General features: G+C 38.2%; 1 protein-coding gene across 2 annotated transcripts in view; it reads right to left on the bottom strand.

Annotated features, from left to right (window-relative positions):
- FSHR (follicle stimulating hormone receptor) overlaps positions 1 to 26,355 on the bottom strand; it is a 184,046-nt gene that overhangs the window by 111,796 nt on the left and 45,895 nt on the right. For both annotated transcript variants that reach the window (XM_065927365.1, XM_065927366.1), the window contains exon 2: positions 5,335 to 5,406. In XM_065927365.1, the coding sequence (XP_065783437.1) occupies positions 5,335 to 5,406 (72 nt within the window). The remainder of the gene's footprint in view (positions 1 to 5,334; positions 5,407 to 26,355) is intronic.

The following is a 26,355-nucleotide window of genomic DNA, read 5'->3' as shown; positions in this document are numbered from 1 at the left end:
TTGACTTCACACAACAGAAAGAGCCCAAACAAGTGCAATGTTTGTATCACTTATTTTGCATATATTATTTTGTGCCTTTTTGTCCTGGGTCATATTTTAAACTATCACTATATGCCTAGATCATAGCAGAGTCTCAGCTAGTGTTTACATGTCTATTAACTCCTATGTTTTTTATTATTATCATTCCTATGATAAATATTCCTATTATTTGTTCTATCATTCCTGTCATTCCATTAGTATTTTTTTTTTGATATCTAGGTAGTTTCTCTCTCCAACTAATTATATTTGTTTGTCATTTTTATTCATGCATTTATCAGACATTTATTGTAGGTATCTGACTGTATGAGACACTATGGATCCAGTACTGGGTAAAGGTAGTCATGTCCTTGTGCTCATGGAGCTTAGGGGAGTCGGAGATTAATTAAACTATGGCATAAAAAAGTGCAAGAGTGCTAAAGTGACAGTCACCACATAGAGACTAGTGGTGATAGGAGGGCGTTTTACATTAGTAGGGAGGGTTTGTCCTGGTTGAGGAGGTCAGGGAAGGCCTTCCTAGGCAAGTGACACTGGTGTGGGAATCTGAAGCAGAAGGAGGAACTGACTAGATTAAGAGAACAGAGTAGAAAGGTCTTGTCAGAAGGAAGAGCGTGTGCCAGACAAGGCCCAGGGTGGGCAGTGTAGCATGGAACACTGAACTGAACTGAAAAAGGGATCAGCAGAGCAAAGAGGAAAATGTGAGAGGTCTAGTCTAGTTGCTTTTCTCTCTCTCTCTTTTTAATTTAAGTTTATTTATTTTTAATTGGAAGATAATTACTTTACATTATTGTGTTGGTTTCTGCCATATAGCAACATGAATCAGCCATGGTGATACATACGTCCCCTCCCTCTTTAACCTCCCTCCCCCCCTCCCACCCCTCTAGATTGTCACAGAACACTGAATTTGAGCTCCCTGTGTCATGTGGCAAATTTCCACTGGCTAGCTAATTTTGCATATGGTAATATGGTAATGTGCATAATGTGGTAATTATGCATACGGTAATGTGCAAATATGTGTTTCCATGCTACTCTCTCAATTCGTCCCTCCCTCTCCTTCCCCCACTGTGTCCACAAGTCTCTTCTCTGTGTCTGTGTCTCCATTGCTGCCCTGCAGATAGGTTCCTCAGTACCATCTTTCTAGCCTCCATATATATGCGTTAGTATATGATCCTTGTTTTTCTCTTTCTGAATTATTTCACTCTATAGAATAGGCTCTCGGTTCATCCACCTCATTAGAACTGAGTCAAATGCATTCCTTTTTAGGGATGAGTAATATTCCTTTGGGTATGTGTACCACAACTTCTTTATCCATTCATCTGTCGATGGACATCTAGGTTGCTTTCATGTTAATTTCTTTTTTATGTTCAGAACAGCAGTAGGTATGTAGTGTGTGTGTGTGTACAGGTATACACATGATTAGGTGTAGATTTAGAAAATATCACTTTGGTTGTCATGTAGAAGATAGATGGGGCAGCACAAGAAGAAGCCTGGTGCAGTTTTCTGGGGAAAGACAATGGTAGCTGGAGAAGGAGATGGGTAGACAGATCAGAAGTATAATCAAGAGATTAAAAACAGCAGGGCTTGGTGTTGTACTTAAAACATTACACTCTGGCTTTGCTCTTAAACAGCAATTCAGGGATGTGGAAGAAACCTGTAAATTCTGAATACAATCTGATAAATATGCTGTTGTTACTACAAGCACAAGATTATGGTTTGGAAGCACTGAGAGAGTTCTGGAAAGGCTCTACTCTACAGTGGGGGAGAGGGATAAACATTTGATCCAGCTCCTGGAGGACAAGCAGGATTCTACCAAGTGGAATTTTAGATAGAAGGACAGCATCTATACAAGAACAGTGAAAATACATTTGTTCACTTGTTCATTTATACATTCACCTGTACCTATTTTTTGGTCTCTCTATGTGCCAGGCATGATCCAATGAACCAGCCATCACATTCTAAACAAGCAATATGATATCTGGGAATGGCAGTGCTTGGGAAATGGCAAATCTTCCTGCCTGAAAGTGTGGGCTACACAAATCTTCCTGCCTGAAAGTGTATGGTGGGAGATATGAGCTTTGATTTCTGTGTCAGAGGCTTATGGTTCTTAGAAGTTCTTCTGCAAGGGACTTTGAGCAAGACAGGTCTGGAAGCAGAGTGGTAGGAGGTTGGGCCTTATGCCATAGGTTGTGCAAGTGACTTTGAACCTCATAGCTGCAGGAGTAAGATGAGAGAATAGGGCTCCAGAGGTATTTGTGAGGGATGGTCAACAGAACTGGAAGAGCACCTGCATAGCAGGGAGAGAGAAGGCATGTGAGTCACGGGATTTTCTTGCTTGGGAATCTGGGCAGATGATGATGTTATCCATTGGGCAATATGAGAAGATCAGAAATTTAAGGATAGAGATAAGGGGTTTGTCTGGATATGAGGCACTTGCGGTTCACTTAGGGGTAGGTCTTGGGGAATCTCTCCATTTCAAAGCAAGAATTATGGCCTCAGAGGAGAGGTGAGTTTAGGCAGATGCAAATTTAGGAGCCCCAGTAGTAAGACATTATTTGATAAATAATGATTTGAAGGTGTGAGTATAAAGAGGGAAACTGGCCAAGAAATGGGGCCCTGGAATACCTGAATTTTTGAGGGGCAGCTGAGGAATAAGAAAGGAGACAGAACTGGTTATGGAGTAGTCTGGGGTGTTCAGCAGGCAGGCAGAAGGGTGAGGTGTCACTGAAGCAAAAGGAGAAAGTAATGAGAAGGATGGCGTGAATGGTCAGTGTAATCAGAAGCTACCTGTCGGTTAAGCGCTAAGAGGACAAAGTAAAAGTCATCAGTCCTGGAAGTTTGGGTGTTATTGGGACCTTTGATAGAATAATTTAACAGTGTGAGAGAATTTGTGGTCAAATAGCAATTGGACAGGAACGAGGAGAGACTGAACAGAAAGGCTGAACAGAATGCAGGCTGCTTTTTCAGAGGAGAGGTAGTGATGAGGAAGAGATAGGAAGGGGGAAGAGAAAGAAGGCAGGATTTTTCCAGAAAGCTTTTCCCTCTTCTTTTTAATAAGCATACGTGGAACTAGACCACATGTGCAGAATGAATGAAAGGGATTTTGTGATTTGTGGAGAGGGAGATATTGAAAAGGAAGCTAGTAGTTATTAGGTTTAGGAAACTGGTTAAAAACTGGAAGAATAAAATAAATGAAGAAGAGATATCTGGAAAGATCTGATCTGAACTCATCAGGGGCCAAGAAAAGGAGGTGAGACGAAGGAACAAAGGATGAAGGGTACAAATTGTCTGTTCAGAGTTCAGTTCAGTGCTGGCTCCTCTACTCAGGAATGCTTTCTTAGGACATGAAAAGTACTGCAAAAATAAGTTTTTTTTTTTTTAATGGTATCTGTGTCAGTACAGGCTGATTCATAAAAGCATGTGGTAGAAATGGACATCCTGTGACTCAGGAAGCTGAATTTCAAAAGCAGCTGCTCTGTCCCTGGGATTATTGCTCTGTCAGCTCAGATCAACCGTCTGTCACCACAGGAAGTTCTCCTGGGAGGCTGAGCACCCAATGAGGGGTCAGTCACATTTTCTGGATTTAATTATATTAAGGTGAATTATTTGTACCTGGTACTGATGACTTTCGAATGATTTCTGTGCAATTTTACAGACTGGTTGAAGGGGCAAGACCTACCCAATCATCAGAAAATCTCTGTTAATTTCAGGCAGGGTAATGGCTGATCCATCCAGGAATACATGTTGAGCCGAAAGCTCTCCTACACTATTTCTTTCCTGTTTTCCTTGGTGAACTCTGCTCAGATGAGTGCCCCATCTTGCAACTCCTGTGCATACTGAATGTCTTCAAGAAGGTAAACCCTGAAGACCACAGGTCTTAAACTGGGCTCCCGTCCAACAGGGAGACGCTTGCATGTAGATCGCATAAGCCATCCCCCACTATACAAATGCCTCCCTTGATATACAGATGAGGAAACCACAGATCTCAGAGACAGACTGATTTAATCAAGGTGACTCAGTTAAGTTTATATTAAAACTAACACTCAAACATAGGATTCTGACCAATCTCTTCTAACCAAGTGACTTAACCACTGAAATATGTTGTTGCTTTCTCTGCTTTGTGTTTCTTTCATTAATGGATTTATTCCTCACTTCCTCGGACCTGGGCAAGTATTCTTTCTAAAAGGCAGGTGAAAGAATCGAGATAAAAATTTACTGGCTTAAAGAAGGAAAAACATATATAACTGAGGGAGAGGTGTTGCTTATTCTCATAGTGAAAAAAAAAGTTCCCTTCTGTGTAATCCATCTATCTATTGGTGTACTTACTGGCGCTTAAGTTCTGGATTCTGGCTGCAACTATGGTGAAAAATACTCTTTCCATTTCTTAAAGCCCGGGAGATGGGATCAAATACCTTCAAAAGCAGAGTGGGTTACCATAAGCATGAAAGAATTTGCTGTTTTTTTTTTAATTATTACTTTGTACCCCACTTTGAGAAAAGCTTATTTGGGGAAACCCATACATTAAGCTAGCCCAATAAAACTCAAATGTTGAAGATCTTAAAAAAAAAAGCAAATATTTACATTAACAAAGTCTACTCTTTTCAAAGGAAATCGTCTTCAGTGCTCTAAATTTTCCTAATACTTCTGAATGTTTATCTGTCATTTACCACTTGTCAGCATGGCTTAGGGACAAGTTCACAAAATCTCTAAAGCCCAAATGTTAATCCCTGCTGTCAATTAAAAATTAATTAGAAATAATAGAGAGTATCTTTAAAAAGAATGGATGTCAGCAGAGAAAATAGGCTTTGGTTTATAAAAATTCCACTCACAGGTACTTTGGGAACAAAAGAAAGAAAGTGAAAGTGTTAGTAGCCCAGTCTGACTCTTTGCAATCCCATGGACTGTAGCCTGCCAAGCTCCTCTGTCCATGGGATTCTCCAGGTAAGAATCCATTGGAGTGGATGCCATTCCCTTCTCCAGGGGATCTTCCTGACCCAGGGATCAAACCCTTGTCTCCAGCATTGCAGGAAGATTCTTTACCATCTGAGCCACCAGGGAAGCCAAATTTTGTACCAAAAAAGTGAGAATTTTTTGGATTGACATTATGCCTATTTCAGTGGCCACATGCTGAACAATTCCACAAGTTTAGGAAATATGGAAAGGAAATGCAATTGGACAAGATGCAAAACCTTTGCTTGACGTGTCATTCTAGTTCCTAAGCATAAAGAATCATGTTAGATGTGATCTGAGGCTGCTGCCTATAGCCATTCAAAGCACCCACACACTCTTTCAGGTACATACATTTTCTCCAGGTCGCCAAATCCTGAAAAGGCTCCTTTTGGGATGACTCGAAGCTTGGTGAGAACAAACCTCCTGAAAAGAGAGTGAACATAAAATATCACAACCTATCCATTCATTGATCAGCCATTGAGTACCTAAGGTATAACAGCAGATAACAGCCAACGCATACTATGTGCTCACCATTTAGTAATGGTGATAATTGCTTCTCCATGATCCCTTTTCACCCATATCACAAAGCAGTGATATGGGCACTGTTGTTATCCCTCTTTTTCATAAAAGGAAACTGAGGTTTACAGAGGGTTTAAAAATTTGCCCAGGGTCAGGTGGCTAATATGTGGCAGAGTTAGGATATGAGCCTTCTGTTCATCACTACTCGATGTTGCCTCCTCTAGCGCTATGTGAGTCTCCTTTTTCTCTACTCCAACTCTCAATACCTACTCCCTGTTTCCTCAGCTGACTTTTCTTACTTCAGAAAAAAAAAAAAGAAACCAGTAGAAGAGAACATCCTCATGCTCTCACATGGCTCCCAGCTAACCTCCCACCTGCACCTGGGCTAATTATACACCCTGCCCCACTTCCTTTTTCTAAGGGTGAGCTGTCCAGGGTCCTGACTAAAAACCAGCTCCTCTGATCCACACCGCACCTCTTTCCTTGCCTTGTGAAGGCAGCCACTACAGCCGTTTCCCCCTTTCTTTCATACATTTCATTTACCTACTTTTTCTTCTTTATTGGATCCTGCCCATCAGTATACCAACATGCCTTAATTTCTCCCATCTTAGAAAAATCTTAACCTCATCCATCTTTAGCTTTTGCCATTTCCTTCTGCTGGAAAAATTTGTCTCATGCTTGCCTCAATATTCTTCTGATGGCTTCTCATCTTAGTCAGCAAAAACAAAAACAAAAACAGATAGTATATAATGGCCTTCAGGATCCTACAGGATCTTCCCACTCTTCTTTCCCATAGATCCTCTAACTTCAATTTTGACACCTCATACCACTGATTATTGCATTCTCTTCACAGTAATCTCTTACTATTCTTTGTACAGGCCAGGTTTCTTCTTGCCTAATATTTGTGCATTTGCAAGTCTCTCTTCCTGGAGAATTCTTCTCTCATATTTTCCTGGCTTGCTCCTTCAGCCAGCTGCTTGCTCAAATGTCACTTTCTTAGTAAAGCTTTCTCTAACTACCCTATTTAAAATGACAGCTTCCCCAACTTAGACCGTTAGCCTTAGCTTTCTTCATAGTAATTCTGATGTGTTTAATCTTCTATTTATTTATCTACTTATATATTAATATACTTACTTATCTTTTACCCAAAACTAGAATGCAAACACTGTGAGGGCAGGAATTTTTATCTGATTTGCCTACTGCTGTATACCAAATGACTGGAACAGTGACTGATGTATGACCCATATTCAGAAAAATGTTTCTTGAATGGCTATTGAAGTCTGAGAGTTCTAGGCTTGAGGGTAGAATTAAAAGTGACCCTTTGGGAATCTATAACAGGAGTACTATTTCTGCTCCCTCTCACTTTCCTTGCTTTGCAATTGGTTAATAGGGATTTGGTTTTCCCCCTACTATAATCCTTCCTTCTGCAAGGCAGTCTGTTAGTGGGAATTCAGTGTGGACTTGAATAGTTTCGCAAACCTTCTTTGCATTAGTCTCCTATTTTTTTAAATTGGTATTAGTGAAATTCCTGTTTCATAAAGTTATTATTCAGGCAAGCAGTTCTCTTCTTCCACTTTGTTTGTTTGCCTTTCGTTGTCATGTCCTCACCAGTTCCAGGGTGAGGAATCATGAGAGAGAATCTGTGTACTGTTCTTGCTCTGGAGGATTTTATACACATGGGAAGGCAAAAAATAGAAGCCTTGGAATCACAAGAAAACAGATGTGGGATACAGTTGATGTGACAACTATAAATGTTATACAAGGATTAAAATGTAAAACTCCCATAGTACATAAATAAATATATATGTGGAAGGTTGGAAGGAGTGTGTGAGCTTGAGCCTGGGTCTCAAAACTATCAGATCATATTGATGCTAAAAGCATAGTCTCTGTGAAAGTATTTGATCTAATTTAGGGTTGAATGTAATGGTTCTGGAACAATGTAACTTATTGAATGCTCATCTGAAAAGAATCAATCAGTTCATATTCTCTTAATGTTCTCACTTAATCTTAGTTAAAGTAGACAAATTCCTTTTGTTCCTATTTATTACAAGACAGAAAAATTATGAAAACAAACTGGTAAAAGCAAAGAATAAAATTGCTTTAAACTACTTAGTCTAAAACTTCAAGGGAGTTGAAATACTAAGGTAAATACTAGTTAATAAGACATGGAATCTTGTATAATTGAGAGTGGAATCTTGTATAATTGACTTTATTTGATAATGAGTCAACCAGATAGTTCTTTTGGATTCAACTTTAGTATCAAGCACATATTCTAAAACTTTTAATGTCTATTCCTGTATTAAGTGGTTCAAACTAATTAATAAAATTAAATCTTATTGAAGATTTAAAGTCTCCCATCTCCTGAAAGGCTATAAATTAGATCCACTAAAGATCACCCAGAAGTCTTATGTAAAACATAGCCAATATTGTTTCAGTTGCATAGCTGAGCTTATAAAAAAGTATAAGACATTTCTGGGGACCTAGAGTATAATAACTGAATACCAGATGGAAACTGGAGTCATGAATGCAAACAGAATTCTAAGAAGGTAAATTGAAGTCAGTGTATTCTGGGAGTGTCGGGTTGGGGGAGGAGGGGATAAAGAAAAGAAGTTGGGAGGAGGGGTATCTGGACTTGGTAGACAAAGCATTTGTGTTTTGATCCCATGAGATGAAATATGGAAGTTGGAATGCAAAGATTTATTTATATATGTCATTGACTGTCTACCTACCTATCTATCTACATATCATATGTGTTTTCTAGAAAGAAAGTGGAGAACATCAATTTTCAATGAAATAACATCTGGAGAATTTCCATAATTTATGAAAGACATAAATGCTCAGATTCAGAAACCTCAATAAGTCTTAGGAAGGGAAACAGACAAATCCATTGTCAGATACCTGTGAATTAAAACTGTAGAGCCAAAAAAGAATTTTTTAAAAATACAAACAGAAGAAAAAAGTCATTATCTTCAAAGAAAAAAAAATACAATTAGAAAGCTTGGTAAAAATATCTTCAAAATTGTTAGAGAAAATAACTGCCAGTTTAGAGTCCCGTTCCCAGAAGTAGTCATTCAAATGTGGGGGTAAAATAAAAAGAATTTAGAAAAGTTTAATTCACCCTTAACAAAGTTTTAGCAAAAAATTTCCCTTAGAAAATAATCCAGTGGGAAGGCTCAAAAACAAGGAGGAGTAGTGAACAAAGAAATTAGTACTCCTTATTGAATAGGTAGGTTTATAATGGTTGGAAAACTCACCTATTTAATAAGGAACACTAGAAAAATAGTGACCAAGTCCATTCATGATAAAACATTTTGACACACAAGGAAAAGAGAGAATATCCTTAATCTGATAAGGAGAAAAATCTATTGTACCACTACAATAAATACATCATACCCAGTGATGAAATGTTAGACACATTCCTTTTAAAATTAGAAGTGAGGCAAGGATGCTTGCTGTTGCATCTTCCACTCAGTATTGTACTAGGCACCCTAGCCTATACAGTAAGATAAAAAAAAAGGAAAAGATATATTAAGATTATTGATGAAAAACTGTCATTGTCCATAGATAACATAATTGTCTATAAAGCAAACTCTAACCTGAGAGATCAGTAGTAGAATTAATAAAGTCTAGTTTGGTAGGTGGCTGTATAATTAACACACTTAATTTTCATTCTTATATTATTTTAAAGTATATCACTGGTAATGGCCATAAAACTTATGTTTAAGGGAAATCACACTGTTGTAAAAATATCAGTCTTAATCCACATTAACAGAAATTAAATGCAAGATCCATATAAGACATAATAGTTTTTGTTGGTTTCTTTTGATACATGTGGAAATTGGAAATTGACTAGCTGGTTAATATTCATATGGAAGAGCTGTTTTGAAGAATAGCCAAAATAATTTTAAAGAAGTAAAACAAGATTGGGAGAATTGGCATAATAGGTGATATGATTTTTATAAAACTATAGTGATTAAAATGCTGTGGTATTGACAGAGATTAATCAGTAGACCAGTGGAAAAGAAAACAAATATAGAAATAGACCATTAAACAAACTAAAATGACATGTGAGAGAGTAGCATTAAAAATCTATGGAGGAAGATGTGGATTAATCAATAAATGCTTAAACTAGTGATTATCCTTGTGGATAAAAATAAAACCTTTATTATCATATTAAAATCTTAATTCCAGGCTTATTAAAAATCTAAATGGGAAAAATCAATACTTTAAAACTTTTAAATAAAATGTCACATTTTATTGAGAAAACTGTCTTTTAAAAAGATACGAAAATTGTGCACCAAAATTGTAAAGCTAATAGATTTGACTCTAGTAAACTTAAAATTTCTCAAAAACAAAGATAAAATGGGGAGATAGACTGGGGAAAGATGTTTGCAACACATACCACTAACAAGGGTTGGCATCCAAAATACAAAGCACTTTACAGAATAATGAGAAAAATACAAACAAGCCAGTAGAAAAATTGGCAAAAGATAAGAATAGGCAATTCATATAAGAGAAAATGCAAATGGCCAATAAACATATGAAAGGATGCTCAACTTCACTAGTAATTAAGGAATTGCAAATTTAAACAATAATTAGATGCCTTTAAATACCATCACAGTGACAAACACTATAAGGAATACTTCACAGTCGCAGTGCTGGTGAGACAGTGGAATATTAGGACATTTTCTCCACTCCTGATGGAAGGATAATTTGCTGCGAGTACTTTCAGTAGCCACTAGGCAAAATGTATTAAAGTCAAAGAGACAAATGCCTTTGGATCCAGTTATTTCAAGTCTCTTGGCCACATATACACCTGGAGACAGGTAAAAGATTAACCACTGCAACATCATTTGTTTAAAAAAAAAAAAAAACTGGAGACAAATGCTCATAAACAAGGGAATGAATATATGATAATCAAGTGTGATATACTGACGCAATGCCAAATTACAAAGCAGTGAAAATAAACTAGCTGGAGCTGCATTCAAAAATCTGGATAAATCCTGAAAGCAGAATGTTGAGAAAAAAGTGAATTATATGTGCAGTATGTACAGTGTGATGTGATTTTCATAAAGGTTAACAACATGCAAAATAAAACAGTTTATTGTTTTGTATGAATCGTGTTTTTTTCATTCTGTATTTTTGATGTTTTCAGATCTTGTGGTATGTTGATTCTGGAAGGACTACTCCTCCCAGGGCTAATTCCTAGAGACAGCAAACAACTGGCCTCGGAGTGTATGTTTCTTATGCAAACCAAGGAATTCACCCCCGTGCCCCGCCCCCCCAACACACACCACTTCCTTTAAGGGGCCCTTATACCCTAAGCCTCCGTTTCTCTACCCTGATCACCCTAGGGAAGCTCCTACACTGCAGAGTCCCCTGAAGTTATTTAAACTAGCCAATCCTAAACCTGTTTGCCCTGCTTTTTTTCCCCCTTGGAAGCCACAAGGAAAGCTCTTGCCTGTTTTCCCCCAGCTCCCGTTGCCACATGACAAACCCTGGTGCTTCCTCACAGGCCCCCTTTCTCTTGGGAGCTGTGAATATGACAAACCGTCTTTTCGTGCAGTTGGCTTCTAATATGTTGGCTTCGCCATACTCGAATAATAAGACCCATGGTTTCCCTGGTGGTTCAGACGATAAACTATCTGCCTGCAATGCAGGAGACCCAGGTTCAATCCCTGGGTCGGGAAGATCCCCTAGAGAAGGGAATGGCGACTCACTCCAGTATTCTTGCCTGGAGAATTCCATGGACAGAGGAACCTGATGGCCTACAGCCCATGGGGTCTCAAAGAGTCAGACACGACTGAGCGGCTAATATTTTCACTATATTCAAATAATAATAAGATCCATATTTCAAAATATGTTTAGAGATGCATACAGGTTTATCAAAAGGAAACTTCTGAGAATGACAACAGCAAAATCAGCACCGTGTTTACCTCTGTGACAAGGAAAAGGAGTGAAACACAACTCTAAAGTATTTTGTATTTTTCAAAAAGATCTGAGCCTTTTTGACCAAATGTTAAGATTTAGCAAAGCTGAGTGGTACTTTATGAGTGTTTATGATATCATTTTGTATGCTTCATACTTGAAATATTTCATAATTAGTTTTTCAAGATTGAAATTCTCACCAGGCCATATCCCCAGCATCATTTATTTATGTCTGTTTTTAAACAGAGAGAGCTATTTAAAAATGTCATCATACCCTTCATGTCAGATGGCAGCTTTCATACTCTGTAAGGGGGCATAAAGTTGCCTGAACAATGTCTGTAAAGATGCACAATTCATCAATATGACTCCAAAAAGAAAATTTTCTTCACTATATTGCAAGTTATTTCATGTCTCTTTCATGATAAATGGGGTGGGTGGGGTTTATTGTTTATTTTTTACTTTCCTGAAATGGGGAAGCTTTAGGATTCCCTTGAACAAGCAATTAATTTCTTGGGTGGTCGATTCACCCTTGGCCAAATTTAATTCCTCTTTGTGGATTAAAGGAGAATAGTTTAAAAGATCCCATAAAAAGCTTTCTGGCAGTTTGGAAAACAGCCAATATTCTTTTTGAGGAAGCTGCCTTTTTATGATGGCCCAAGGTGTAAATGACACTGCTGTCTGTGTTCTTTGAATTTCACATGAGTTTAAAAAATTAAAGTGAGAACAGCTTGGCACAGGGTATGCAAAAAGAAATTGATCATCATCCTGACCTCGAAATGCCAAGAGTTTTTGTGTTTCACAGTCTTTAGGTCAGACCGCTACCCTAATTAACTTTCTGGGAATGTGTTTAGGAAAACTATCGTAGGGGGTGGATTGAATAAATGAGGAAATCATCTGGGGAAAAAAAAAAAGTATAGCTAACTTGATTTGGCTCTTTACAATGACCCAGGAGATGACTATCTCACTGTCAAAATCATTTGGGCATCTAATTGGGTGTATTTTTCACTTTGCCACATGAGTCATGAAACCAGTGGGGCAGTGAATAGCAGGAAGGAAGAGGTGAGAAGGTAGGAAGAGCAGGCTTCCTTATATAACTGGACTTTAAGTTTAAAAAAAATTCTCCACCTTCTGGCATGTCTTAACTGCCTAGATGTGGGGTGCTCTGTCGCGTGTAATGTGAGATGTTCTGTAAAGTACAGAGAAATTGGTTCAGCTGGCTTTAGCCCTTTACCCACCTTCAGGCTGTGTGTGGAAATGCCAACTATTCATTGGGATTGCAAAGGCTCTCGTGGAGGTTTCTTGGAATAGATGTGTCAGTGTTCTTTGTACTTTTCCTTCCTGGTGTGGAGGAGACACTTGTTCTTCACCTTTAGACAAATGTGGGAGGTATGAGGAGAACTAATTAAAGAGTTTGTCACTCATTTCCTGCATATCTAGGTGATATAGAGCCTGGCTTATGACTAAAGTCTGGCCTCTAAAGGTGAGAAATGGCCAGCTGCTTTGGGAAAGAGGTGTGACGAAGGTGTGGGTTTCCCAGAAGCCAGGCCTGTACCCAGCCAAAAGGAACTGGCCTCTCATCCTGAAAAGAATGGACTTGCCTGAATAGTGACCAGAGCCCAAAAGAAAACCTGTCTGGAGTAGACTTCCAGAAGCCTGTAGGAGGAAGGAACTGTTCCCTCCGAACTACTCTGAGCAGTGGAATAGGGAGGCTTTAAATAGGATGAAAGAGAGGACCTTGAATAACAGTTGACACTGGACTTTCATGACATTTATGAGAGTACACAGCTATGGCATCTGCCCTGAATTTCATCTGGGATGGCGAAGACAAGTCAATGGAGCAGGTTTGCCTGGCAGTGGTAGTAAAGAAGAGAGCTCCTCCTCCTTGTATCCCACCGAATCCATCCTGATCAGTATCTTATGGCTTCTGTGTCTTCCCCAAATCTTTCTCTGTAGACCTTTATCCGTGAGAGAAATGTATTCTGAGCTTAAATGGGAGACGGAATAGAAAGGAACGGAAAACATTCTTGTTCCTGTTTCCTCCCCTTTTATTTAGTTCTCATTACACGGACTGACAGTGAGCAATTTAGGACAGAGAGGATAATTTGGCTTTTCCTTTTGGTGTAGTTTGAGATAGAAGAAAGAGTTGCATATCAGAGCCCCAGCCACAGGGATTATCTGCATACTAGCCAAAAGGCTGGCTAAAGGAGGCAAAGTCCGCTTGCCCAGACGTTCAGTTCCCATTGACCTTCTATCTAGTTTAACTTCCAGATAGTCTGTCTCAAGGTTCGTCTAGTTAAAGTTACTGTTTTTCCAGTAGTCATGTATGGATGTGAGAGCTGGACTATAAAGAAAGCTGAGCACAGAAGAATTGATGATTTTGAACCATGGTGTTGGAGAAGAATCTTGACAATCCCTTGGACTGAAAGGAGATCCAACCAGTCAAAACTAAAGGAAATCAGTCTTGAATATTCATTGGAAGGACTGATGCTGGTGGTGAAATTCCAGGACTTTGGCCACCTGATGTGAAGAACTAACTCATTTGAAAAGACCCTGATGCTGGGAAAGATTGAAGGCAGGAGGAGAAGGGGACAACAGAGGATGAGATGGTTGGATGGCATCACTGACTTGATGGAGAAGAGTTTGAGCAAGCTCTGGGATTGGTGATGGACAGGGAAGCCTGGAGTGCTGTAATCCATGGGGTCGCAAAGAGTCGAACTCCACTGAGTGACTGAACTGTACTCAATCTGTCTCGTGTAGACACTGCCACATGCCACTGTGTCAACTCACAATACCATGATGTTTTCCTTGGGAGAGAAAGTATAGTTGTAGGTGGGTAGGTGCCACTCCAAACCCAACTCCAATGACACCTCACTGTCCGGCAAGTCTCAGGGATTTCCCATCATCAACCTTCTGAGAGTGATGATTCTTCACTTTTGTCATCTTCCAGTGAACAAGAATTTCTAATAGCTGTTTTGAATCTGTTTTCTTTTTATTTCCATTTATGTCCCCTTATCTCAGCATCTGTGCTGGACTGATAAAGGGGATGAGGCTCTCCTGTTAACTATATACCATTGCTGACTTTATCTCCTCCTTCTTTGTATAACCTTTATATCAAGGTTGCAGAGACTTCTTTTCCTGACTAATCCTGCCCCCGCAACCCCTTGTTTGCACTGAGTGGCTCTGAAATTACACTCTATACCACATTTTATCACCTGTTCACTTCCATTTTTTCAACTGTTCACTTTCATCATCTTTTACCTGAATCTAATGCCCGATTGATAACTCATTTATATGAGAGCTCAGGATGAAGAAGCAACATGATGGAAAGAAAAGATCACTAAGGATAAAAAATTAGAAATCTGGGTTCTCTTCTGGCTGTGCTACAAAGTATGCAAATAACTGGGAAAAGTCAAGTCCAATCAATAAAGTGAGGGAGTTGGGCCCAATGATCTCTAAAGCCCTAGAGGATAGGTTTCACACTGTGGTTGTATAGTGGAATCCTCTTCAAACGCTCTCCCATTTCAGTCATATTCTGTGTAAAGCAAAAGGAATCACTTTACGTTAAGCACTCATCACAGGATAAAGCCCATTGTAGGGGATTACCAAATGATAGCTAGCCCTCCTTTTTATCAGGTCAAGTTTAAAATCACTTGAACCTGCCCTTTCCTTCACATCCCTCCGCCATCACTCAGGCCAAACCCTCATCCACTCATGTCTGCAGCCTTGACTGTGACCTTCTAACAGAATTTCCTCTTCTGGTCTCCACTGTCCAATCTGTCTCATCTAAGACCAGTGTGTTCCTCTGAACACTGCTCTGAATACTCTCCTACTGAAAAACAAGACAAAACAAAAGAAAAAGAAGTCAACAAAGATTAAAGACACTCAAAGCCCCTTCAATGTCTCACTAGCAACTCTAGGAATCCTAACTCATTTGTCATCCATTTGAGGCATTCCACAGTCTGCCTCCACTTGCTTTTCAGAGATATGTTCTACCACTTCCTGTGTAGAAGCTCAATCTACCCAGGCCTTCACCATTAATACATGGCTTGTGTTGTATATGTGTTAAAATCCCATGGGTGTATGTCTTAGTCTCCCTAAGCATATGGAATGGTGCCATAGAGCAGGAACCATGCCACTTGTCTGTATTCCAAAGGGCCTCATCTCAACAGAGCTTTGCATATTTCCCATATTAATGCATGTTAGTAGATGGGGGATATTGCTTATGATGGCAGTAGCTATTAAGTTTTAGGCATTTGAGCATCTCATACTTTAAATCAGAATTGTTAGCCCTTTAAAATTATGCCAATCATACCAATCAGTTTTGTTCAAAATAAGACCTGGGGCACACATCATTTTCATCATTCATCATTTCATGAATGATGAAAAAGGAGTTTAACTTTCTAGGAATTTAACACAGACTTGGTGAAGAATATAGAAAGGGTTTCTTAGGATGTGGGAGAGCAGTTGGTAGAAAGTAAAAACTGCAAATTATTGGCCCATAAACAGAATCCAGCACAAGACATGTTTTGTTCAGCCCACACAGTATTTTAAAGAAGTTTGAATTGGTTGCCAGCTCTTCACATTGTGAAAGTTCATCTAAAACTGCAGATCTGTGGCTTCTCTTGAAGACTTAGATCTTGCAACACTGGGCTCCATTCCCACAGAAGTATAATTGGCTACAGTTGGGTGATGGCTGACATGGTTGGTCAGGTTTCATTCACGCTGGTCTTCTGTCCTGTGTCTTAAGGCTTTGTGTTTGGCATTTCTGGTTCTTGAAAAGCTAGTCTGAATGGGTTTGAATGTTTTAGAATTCAAAGGTTCTCAACCTTGGGTGCACATGAGAATCACTTAGGGCTGTTTTTTTTTGTTGTTGTTTTTTACATACTGTAAGTGCCTGAGCCACACCCATGTTGGGGTGCTGGGGCGGGGGGTGGGCAGCAGGTGCAACCAGGCATCCTTACTATAAAAGTTCCCCAGGTGATTCTCATGCATAGTGAAGACTGAGAACTCTTCCTTTAGAGGGAAAACAAAAAGAACAAGCAGCAAGCTGCCTTGATCGGTAGTGAGGGAGTTGGGATGATGGGGAAGGTTTTTACAAAGTTGTGCAGTGCTGTGTTTAGTCACTTAGTCGTGTCCAACTCTTGGCAACCCTATGGACTACAGCCCGCCAGACTCCTCTGACTGTGGGGATTTTTCAGGCAAGAATACTGGAGTGGGTTGTCATGCCCTCCTCCAGGGGATCTTTCCAGCCCAGGGATCAAATCCAGGTCTCCTGCATTGTAGGTTCTTTACCATCTGAGCCACCAGGGAAGCCCACCATGTACAGTTATTGATTTATAACTTTTTTATTGATCAAGTACTTCATGATGCACATTAAAGTTCTGGGAAAAGCAATGGTAAGCAAGATACGTTTCTTGCCTTACCAATTTTAATTCTACTGGGATATATATAGTCTAATAATTATAGTACAGAGTGCATGGTGATAATGACAATGACTATTTTTAGTGCTTGCTGTGTCAGGCACTATGCTCAATCCTTCATTTGTATTATCTATTATAATCTTCAAAACCACCTTATGAAGTAGGTAACTATTACTTTATAGGTGAGAGCATTGAGTTAAGAGTGGTGTAGTAACTTGATCAAAGACACAGTAGCAGATCTGATTTTCAAACTCAGATCTGGTCCCCAAAGCCCATGCTCATATATGTATATGTAAATTCACACACACACACACACAACCAGAGGGATTAGAGATCGGAACGAGAGTTAGTACGATTTTCATGGGGGCAAGTGGGATGAATGAGGATAAAATATATCAGGAACTTAGATGTTCCTTTAAAAAGCAGTACTAAGTAAATTAATTCAAAGCGGGGTGGAACCAGCAGTCATTTGAGATTGTGCTAGAAATTTGGGAAAACACAAAGATGCCTCAAGAAGGTGAAAGGAGAGATGTTACCAGAAATTCCCCTGAAGGTCAGTCTTATTAAATTATTATTAATAATTCAGAATTGGTTTTGAATTATCAAAGAATTTTATTAATTGAGAATTGGGTTTGAAATAGAATTCAGGGTCTTGGTCTAGATAGAATTCAGGGCTACTCTTACTCTGTCAGAGTGAATAAACAAAATTCCACTTTAATGACTCACCAGGGTCTCAGACAGCATCTGATAAAATGGCAAATATATCATGCCTCTAAAGTGGCTCTTTCAGTCCCCTTGGTTAATGTCAAATGGTTTAACTGTGATTTTTATTGACAACACTCAGCTCAAGATGCAATAATGAAAGGCAACTGTCACATAAAGGTCAGTTTGGGGCAACTTCTGTTCAGATATAGGAGGATTAAATAGGGATAAACATCCCTCTGGAATCTATGGGTGCCACTTGACTGTGACAATCACTGAAGATGAAACCACAAGAACAGCACCAAAAAAAACCTCATTGTTGCGCCATGAACCAAAGATAAATTTAAGTCTTTCATAATGCACTTAAAACTAATTTCTGTTTTCTATTTAGGAGTTTCACACATTTAATCAGAAAGCATATGCATTGAATAATTATCTTTTACTGACTCTGTAAAATGCAAATATCAAATGTTCAAATGAACCCTGTTAGAGATAAGAACAAATGCATAAAACTAAAATAGATTTGGAGTAAAGCAAGTAAGACAATACTCAGAATGCAACCCTGGATCCAAAATCACTCCTCATATAATAAGTATGTTATTTATTACAGGATTTAAAAGAATGATTTATTTAATCTTTAAGGCAGTAATCTGATTATATCTGTACCTAATCCTTAAGGGCAACATGTATTTTGACAGAGAGAAATATTCCCTGAAAAGTTTAATGTCCTCTGTGAGGATAAGAAGAAAGCATTATTTGGCATTGTTTCTTTTGAATATGGACCAGAGATTTTGCCAGAAATCAAGATGAATACTTCTGCTTTGCATCAGAAGAACATAAAATAAATATTAAGTGCACATTATTCTTTTCTTGATGCTAACTGCTAGCACAGAGTGATCCTGAATGGATAGCTCCTACATTGTAATACAAGCAAAGCATTAGTTGTCTCTGGTACTTAACTGGTAGAAATGAATAGCAATGGTCAGTAGAAATACAAGGACTCTTTCCTTCATTAAGAATGTTACAATCTATAAATGATAATTTCTAGATTAACTGTGTGTGACACAGTAGCAGCTTTGAAAACAAAAATGTAATAATATTGATACCTTGCATTTCACAAAAAGGGTCATGTCTCCAATTTTCTGAACATGGGCTATATTTCATTTTACTCTAGGAATGAAATCTCTATCTTGGCTCTTGACATTTCCTGTTTTGAAAACACCCATTGATCTAAGAAATAAATGTTCCTGTTAAACAGGGTCTTTGCACTAGCTAAAGACTAAAACATGGTGGTGTAGAGCTGAATCACCGCTGGTAGGATGCAATCTCCACCAGACTTTTACAATTCGGAACTGTGAAAAGCACACAGATTCTAGCTCGCGGGGACATTGACCACTGGAAAGGGTAGCTTAGCCTTGGCTGAAAGGGAGAACAAACTGGGGGCTGAACAAACATTTGGTACAGACTTTCTATGTACAGCCGTTGTTCAAGGCTGTTTACCATACACTCTCACTTTTTAGTTCTCACGGCAGTGTGACAAGTAAAATTTTTCTCCCAAACTAATGTACAGTTTGAGCATATATGTACAATTCCAAGAGTTCTAACACATGGATAGATTCATATAGGGCTTCCCAGGGGCTGCAGAGGTAAAGAATCCACCTGCCAGTGTAGGAGACTCAGGTTCGATCTTTGGGTCGGGAAGATGCCCTGGAATGGCAACCCACTCCAGTGTTCTTGCTTGGAGAATCCCATGGACAGAGGAGCCTGGTGGGCTACAGTCCACGGGGTTGCCAAGAGTGGGGGGTGGATTCATATAACCCTCACTACCACATTCAGGATGCAGAGCAGTTACATCGCCATATAACTCCCTCTGCTGTCCCTTTGAAGTCACACTGATAGCCTTCCCACACTTTACACCCTGGTAACCACTGATCTGTATTCTGGTGCGATACTTTTCCTCTCTCAACTATTATATAAGTGGTACTACCCGGTATGTTACCTTTTGAGACTAGCTTTTTTTCCATCAGTGCTTTTTAATTAAGCCTCATCAATTTTGTTTTCTTTATCAGTAGCTTGTTTCTTTTTGTTATTGAGTGGTATTTCATTGTGTATATGTATATATACATATAAATTGTGTATATGCATTGTATATATACCACAGATTGTTTACCCATTCACCTAAAGGACATTTGGGTTGTTGCCATTTTTGGGTGATCAGGAATAGAGTTACTGTAAACACTGATGTTCAGGGCTTAGTAGGAATATACATTTTCACTTTTCTAGGATAAATATCTTTGAGTGAAATTGCTGGGTTATGTGGTAAATGCAAGTTTAACTCTGAGAAACTGCCAAATTGTTTTGCACAACAGCTTTCCAGTTTTGCAGTCTCACTAGTTGTATGTGAGAGTTCCCAATGTGCTACGCCCTTGTCAGCCCTTGGCAGTGTCAGTTTTGTTTTCAGCTGTTCTAATAGATGTGTAGTTTTATCACACTGAGATTTTCAGTTTTTTGTTTTTTTTTTTCTTAATGGCCACTGAGGTTGAGCATCTCTTCATGTGCTTGTCTGACATTCGTATATCTTCTTTGGTGAAGTGCCTATCACCTCACACTGGTCAAAGTGGCCATCATCAAAAAGTCTACAAGCAATAAATGCTGGAGAGGGTGTGGAGAAAAGGGAATCCTCTTACACTGTTGGTGGGAATGCAAATTGATACAGCCACTATGGAAGACAATATGGAGATTCCTTAATAAACTGCGAATAAAACCACCACACACACACACACACAAAGTGATGATGGCCATTCTGACAGATGTGAGGTACTTATTTGGTGAAGTACTCTGGTTTTTTTGCTGTTGATTCCTTTCTGGTGAGTTCTAAGAGTTTTCCTTTTTTAAAAAGTAATCTGGATACACGTTCCTTCTCAGAGATGTGGTTTACAAATACTTTCTCCCAATCTGTGGTTTCTTTTTCATTTTCTTGATAGTATCTTATGCAGAGCAAAAATTTTGATAGAGTCCAACTTATCAGTTGTTTCTTTTATGGATAGTGCTTTTAATGTTATATCTCAGAACTCTGCTGAACTCCAGGTGACAGAGAGTTTCTCCAGTGTTTTCTAAGAATGTTTTAATTTTATGTTTTACATTTAGATTTATGATCCATTTTGGATTTCAGGTTATTTTTTGTGTGAGGTTTAGGTCAAGCTTCTTTTTTTTTTTTGTCATAGGCTCCAAAACTACTTGTTTAAAAAAGACTATCCTTTTGCCATTGAATTACTTTTCCTCCTTTGTCAAAAATCAGTCAGCCCTAATTGTGTGAGTTGATTTCTAGACTCTCTATTCTGTTACATTGATCTGAGTCTATCCCTTTGCCAGTGCAGTACTTTCTTGATTACTGTAGTTTTATAGTAAGTCTTATACAAAAACAATCTTCATGACGTAGATAATCATGATGGTATGATCACCAACCTAGAGCCAGACATCCTAGAATGTCAAGTCAAGTGGGCCTTAGGAAGCATCACTATGAACAAAGCTAGTGGAGGTGATGGAATTCCAATTGAGCAATTTCAAATCCTGAAAGATGATGCTGTGGAAGTGCTACACTCAATATGCCAGCAAATTTGGAAAACCCAGCAGTGGTCACAGGACTGGAAAAGGTCAGTTTTCATTCCAGTCCCAAAGAAAGACAATGCCAAACAATGCTCAAGCTACCATACAATTGCACTCATCTCACACACTAGTAAAGTAATGCTCAAAATTGTCCAAGCCAGGCTTCAACAGTACATGAACCGTGAACTTCCAGATGTTCAAGGTGGATTTAGAAAAGGCAGAGGAACCAGAGATCAAATTGCCAAGATCCATTGGATCATTGAAAAAGCAAGAGAGTTCCAGAAAAATATCTACTTCTGCTTTATTGACTATGCCAAAGTCTTTGACTGTGTGGATCACAACAAATTGTGGAAAATCCTTAAAGAGATGAGAATACCAGACCACCTGACCTGCCTCCTGAGAAATTTGTATGCACGTCAAGAAGCAACAGTTAGAACCAGACATGGAACAAGAGTGGTTCCAAATCAGGAAAGGAGTCCGTCAAGGGTGTAGATAGTCACCCTGCTTATTTAACTTCTATGCAGAGTACATCATGAGAAACACTGGGCTGGATGAAGCACAAGCTGAAATCAAGATTGCTGGGAGAAATATCAATAACCTCAGATATGCAGATGATACCACCTTTATGTCAGAAAGTGAAGAAGAACTAAAGGGCCTCTTGATGAAGGTGAAAGAGGAGAGTGAAAAAGTTGGCTTAAAGCTCAACATTCAGAAAACTAAGATCATGGCATCCAGTCCCATCACTTCATGGCAAATAGATGGGGAAACAGTGGAAATAGTGTCAGACTTTATTTTCTTGGGCTTCAAGATCAGTGCAGATGGTGACTGCAGTCATGAAATTAAAAGACATTTGCTCCTTGGAAGGAAAGTCATGACCAACCTAGACGGCATATTAAAAAGCAGAGACATTACTTTGTCAACAAAGATTCATCTAGTCAAGGCTATGGTTTTTCCAGTAGTCATGTATGGATGTGAGAATTGGACTATAAAGAAAGCTGAGCAAAAAACAACTGATGCTTTTGAACTGTGGTGTTGGAGAAGACTCTTGAGAGTCCCTAGAACTGCAAGGAGATCAAACCAGTCCATCCTAAAGGAAATCATTCCTGAATATTCATTGGAAGGACTGATGCTGAAGCTGAAACTCCAATACTTTGGCCACCTGTGACTCATTTGAAAAGACTCTGATGCTGGGAAAGATTGAAAGCAGGAGAGAAGGGGACAACAGAGGATGAGATGGTTGGATGGCATCACTGACTCAATGTACATGAGTTTGAGTAAACTCTGGGAGTTGGCGATGGACAGGGAGGCCTGGCCTGCTGCAGTCCCTGGGGTCGCAAAGAGTCGGACACAACTGAGCCACTGAACTGAACTGGTAGTAAGTCTTGAAACTTCATAATGTGAATTCTTTTTTAGAATTGTTTTATTATTTTAATTCATTTGCCGTTTCTTATAAATTTTAAAATTGACTACTCTGTATCTACAAAAATCCTGCTGGGATTTTGATTGAATTTGTGTTAACCTACAGATCAGTTTGGGGAGAACTGACATCTTAACCATAATACTTTCCCCAGTGATGAACAAAACAGCGTATATCTCTTTTTTAGGTCTCCTTTGGTTTCTTTCAACTGCGTTTTCTAGCTATCAGGATACAGATCCTTTATTTGATAAAGTTTATAACTAAGAATTTCATTTTTTTGAGTGATTATAAATGGCATTGGATTTTATTTTTGTTTTCTAATTGTTCATTGTTACTTTAAATATAAAAATGATTTTTATTTGTATCTTGCAACTTTCCTAAATTTACTTATTGCTTCTAGGACCATTTTTCTTTGAGATTGCATGGACTTTCTAATAGACAATGATATCATCTATTAATTGGACTTCCCTAGTGCCTCAGCTGGTTAAGAATCCACCTTATGTCTGTTATTCCGGAGACATAAGAGATGCCAGTGCGATCCCTGGGTTGGGAATATCCCCTAGAGAAGAAAATGGCAACCCACTCCAGTATTCTTGCTTGGGAAATCCCATGGACAGAGAAATCTGGAGGGCCAGAGTCCATGGGGTCACAAAGAGTTGGACATGACTACACATGCATGCATCATCATTAGAAACAATTTTACTTCTTATTTTCCAACATGAAGGGCTTTTATCTATCTTCCTTTCTATATTACACTGGATAGGTTTCTGGTACTTTGTTGAATGCAAGTGGTGAAAGTGGACATTCTTGCTTTATTTTTTATCTTAGGGGAAAAGTCTTTCATCTCTCATGATTAAGTATGATTTTAGTGGTAGCTGTTTTTCCTGGTGCTCTTGATCAAGTTAGTAAGTTTTCTTCTGTTCCAACTTTGCTGGGTGTTTTTACCAAGAGTGGATATTGGACTGTATTCAAATGCTTCTTCTACATTAATTTATATAAGCTTGTTGTATGTGTTCTTTTGTCTTTTAATTTCAGTCTATAGGTTGCATTGCTTGATTTTCAAATATTAAAATGTTTGCATTTCTAGGATAAACCCCACTTGGTCATTGTGTGTAATTTTATTATATGTTGCTGGATTTTATTTGCTTATATGTTGTTGAAGTTTTTTCATCTGTGTTCGTAAGGAATATTACTGTTTCATTTCCTTCTGTCTAGTTTAGGTATCAGAGTAATGCTGGCCTCATAAAATGAGTTGGGAAATATCAGTTGGATCGACTTGGCTGATGACACTGTTCAATCTTCTGGATCTTTACTGATGTTCTACCTACTTGTTCTTTTATTTACTGAGAAAGGAATATTGAAGCCTCCAAATATAGTTGTAGATTTCCCCATTTCTCATTTCAGCTCTATCAATTTTTGTTTCATTTATTTTTAAGCAATGTTGTTAGGTACATACACATTTATGGTTTTTTTTTTTTTTTTTTGGTACATACACATTTAAATTGCTAAGTCTTCTTGACCCTTTGTCATTATGAAATGAGTCTTTTTATTCTTAGTAGTTTTTGCTCTGAAGTCTACTATTTCTTTGCTCTGATGTTTGATATTATTATAGCCACTCCTACTTTGTTTTGATCAGTGTTTTCATGACATATTTATTTATCCTTTGTTTTCAACCTTCCTATACCATTATATTTGAAGTAGATTTCCTTCAGTGTATAGTTGAATGTCTTTATTTTAATTGGTGTGCTTAAATTATTTATACATAAGGTACATTATTAATATGTTTAGACTTAGGTCTTTCATTTTCTAACTTGTTTGTTTCTTCTACTTTTTGTTATTCTGTTACCCCTTTCCTTCCTTCCTTTGGCTTATTTAAATTTTTTCAAATTATATTTGACCATATATCTTTACATAAATTATTAAGTAGTTGCTCTAGGGATTGAAATATTCACACTTAAAATTTTAGAATCCTCTTAGAATTAATATTTTATGATTTCAAGATGAACCTAGAAACCTTACCATCTCATAGTCCTTTTAACTTCCTTTCATGTTGTAATTGTCACATGCATTTCATCTACATATATTGAAAAACCCTTTAGATAAAGTTCTAAATTTTTTCTTCAGCTGTCTTATAAGTTTAAAGAACTTAAGGGGAAAGAATAGTTTATATTTGTCAACATATTTTAGATATTTTATTATTATAATATGTCTATTTTATATATTATTTATTATATAGTATTAACCATTAATATTCTGTTTACTTTTGAGATAATTTTCCTTCAAACTGAAGAACTTTCTTCAGAATTTCTTTTCGAGCAGCTCTGCTAGCAACAAATCCTCTTGAATTCCTTTCTTTTGATGGTGTTTTATTTTATCTGTGTTCTTTAAGGCTATTTTCATAAAACAGAACACTGGGTTGAAAGTTCATTTCTTTTAGAATTTTAAAGTTTTCATGAGTGAAAAGAAAAATACAGCATACCAAAGCTTATGGGATGTCAACAAATTAGATAAACTAAGTTAAATGGACAAGTTCCTAGGAAGATGCCAACTACCAAAATCAACCCAAGAATAAATAGAAAATCTGAATCACATAATAAATCAAGAGACTGAATTAGTACACAAGAAAACTTTTCACAAAGAAAAGTCCAAGACCAGATATCTTCATTGGTGAAATCTGACAGTTGTTTGACGAATTAACCCCTTTCTCACAAAATTAAAAAATTCAAATCCTTCACAAAATTTTGTAAAATATAGAAGATAAATGAATAGTTTCTAACCTTCTCCGTAGACTGCTGCTGCTGCTGCTGCTAAGTCGCTTCAGTCGTGTCCGACTCTGTGCGACCCCATAGATGGCAGCCCACCAGGCTCCGCTGTCCCTGGGATTCTCCAGGCAAGAACACTGGAGTGGGTTGCCATTGCCTTCTCCAATGTATGAAGGTGAAAAGTGAAAGTGAAGTTGCTCAGTGGTGTCTGACTCCTTGCAACCCCATGGACTGCAGCCCACCAGGCTCCTCCGTCCATGGGATTTTCCAGGTAGGAATACTGGAGTGGGGTGCCATTGCCTTCTCTGACTCCATGAGACAAGTATTACTCTAATACCAAAATCAAAGGCATCACAAGGAAATAAAATTACATACCAATAATCCTTATGAATACAGATGCAAATATCCTTAACAAAATATAAGCAAATCAAATCCAATACAATATAAAACAGATTGTACATTGTGATCAAGTGGAATTTATGCCATGAATACATGGTTGGTTTAATATGCAAATATGAATACATTACACAGTATTAATAGGATAGAGGACAAAAATGATATCACCCCAAGAGGTACAGAAAAAACATTTGACGAAACCCAACACTGAACAAAATAGGAAAAAATTACTCAACAAACTAGGAATAAAAGCAGGCTTCTTTGATACAAGGCTGCTATGAATACCTCACAGCTAATAGCATACTTAATGGTATAAGACTGAAAGCGTATCACCAAGATCAGGTACAAGACAAAGATGTCCACTTGCAATTTCAGTTTAATCATACTGGAGTTTCTAACCAGAAAACCTGTAAGAAGAATAAATAAGAGGCTTCCAGACTGAAAAAGAAGTAAAACTATCTCTTTCCCCAGATGACATGCTTTTGAATACTGAAAATAATTCCTCCTGATAATTCCTAATAGTCTGTCTTTAAGCTCTTGGCCAGGATGTTGAACTCTGTAGAAAATAGATGAATTTTTGGATAATCTGGAACTGAAGTGGCTTTTAGAGGAATCTTTCACT

Source organism: Muntiacus reevesi, chromosome 3 (assembly GCF_963930625.1).
Source record: "Muntiacus reevesi chromosome 3, mMunRee1.1, whole genome shotgun sequence".
Lineage (NCBI taxonomy): Eukaryota > Metazoa > Chordata > Mammalia > Artiodactyla > Cervidae > Muntiacus > Muntiacus reevesi.
This window is presented reverse-complemented; position numbering and strand designations above follow the sequence as displayed.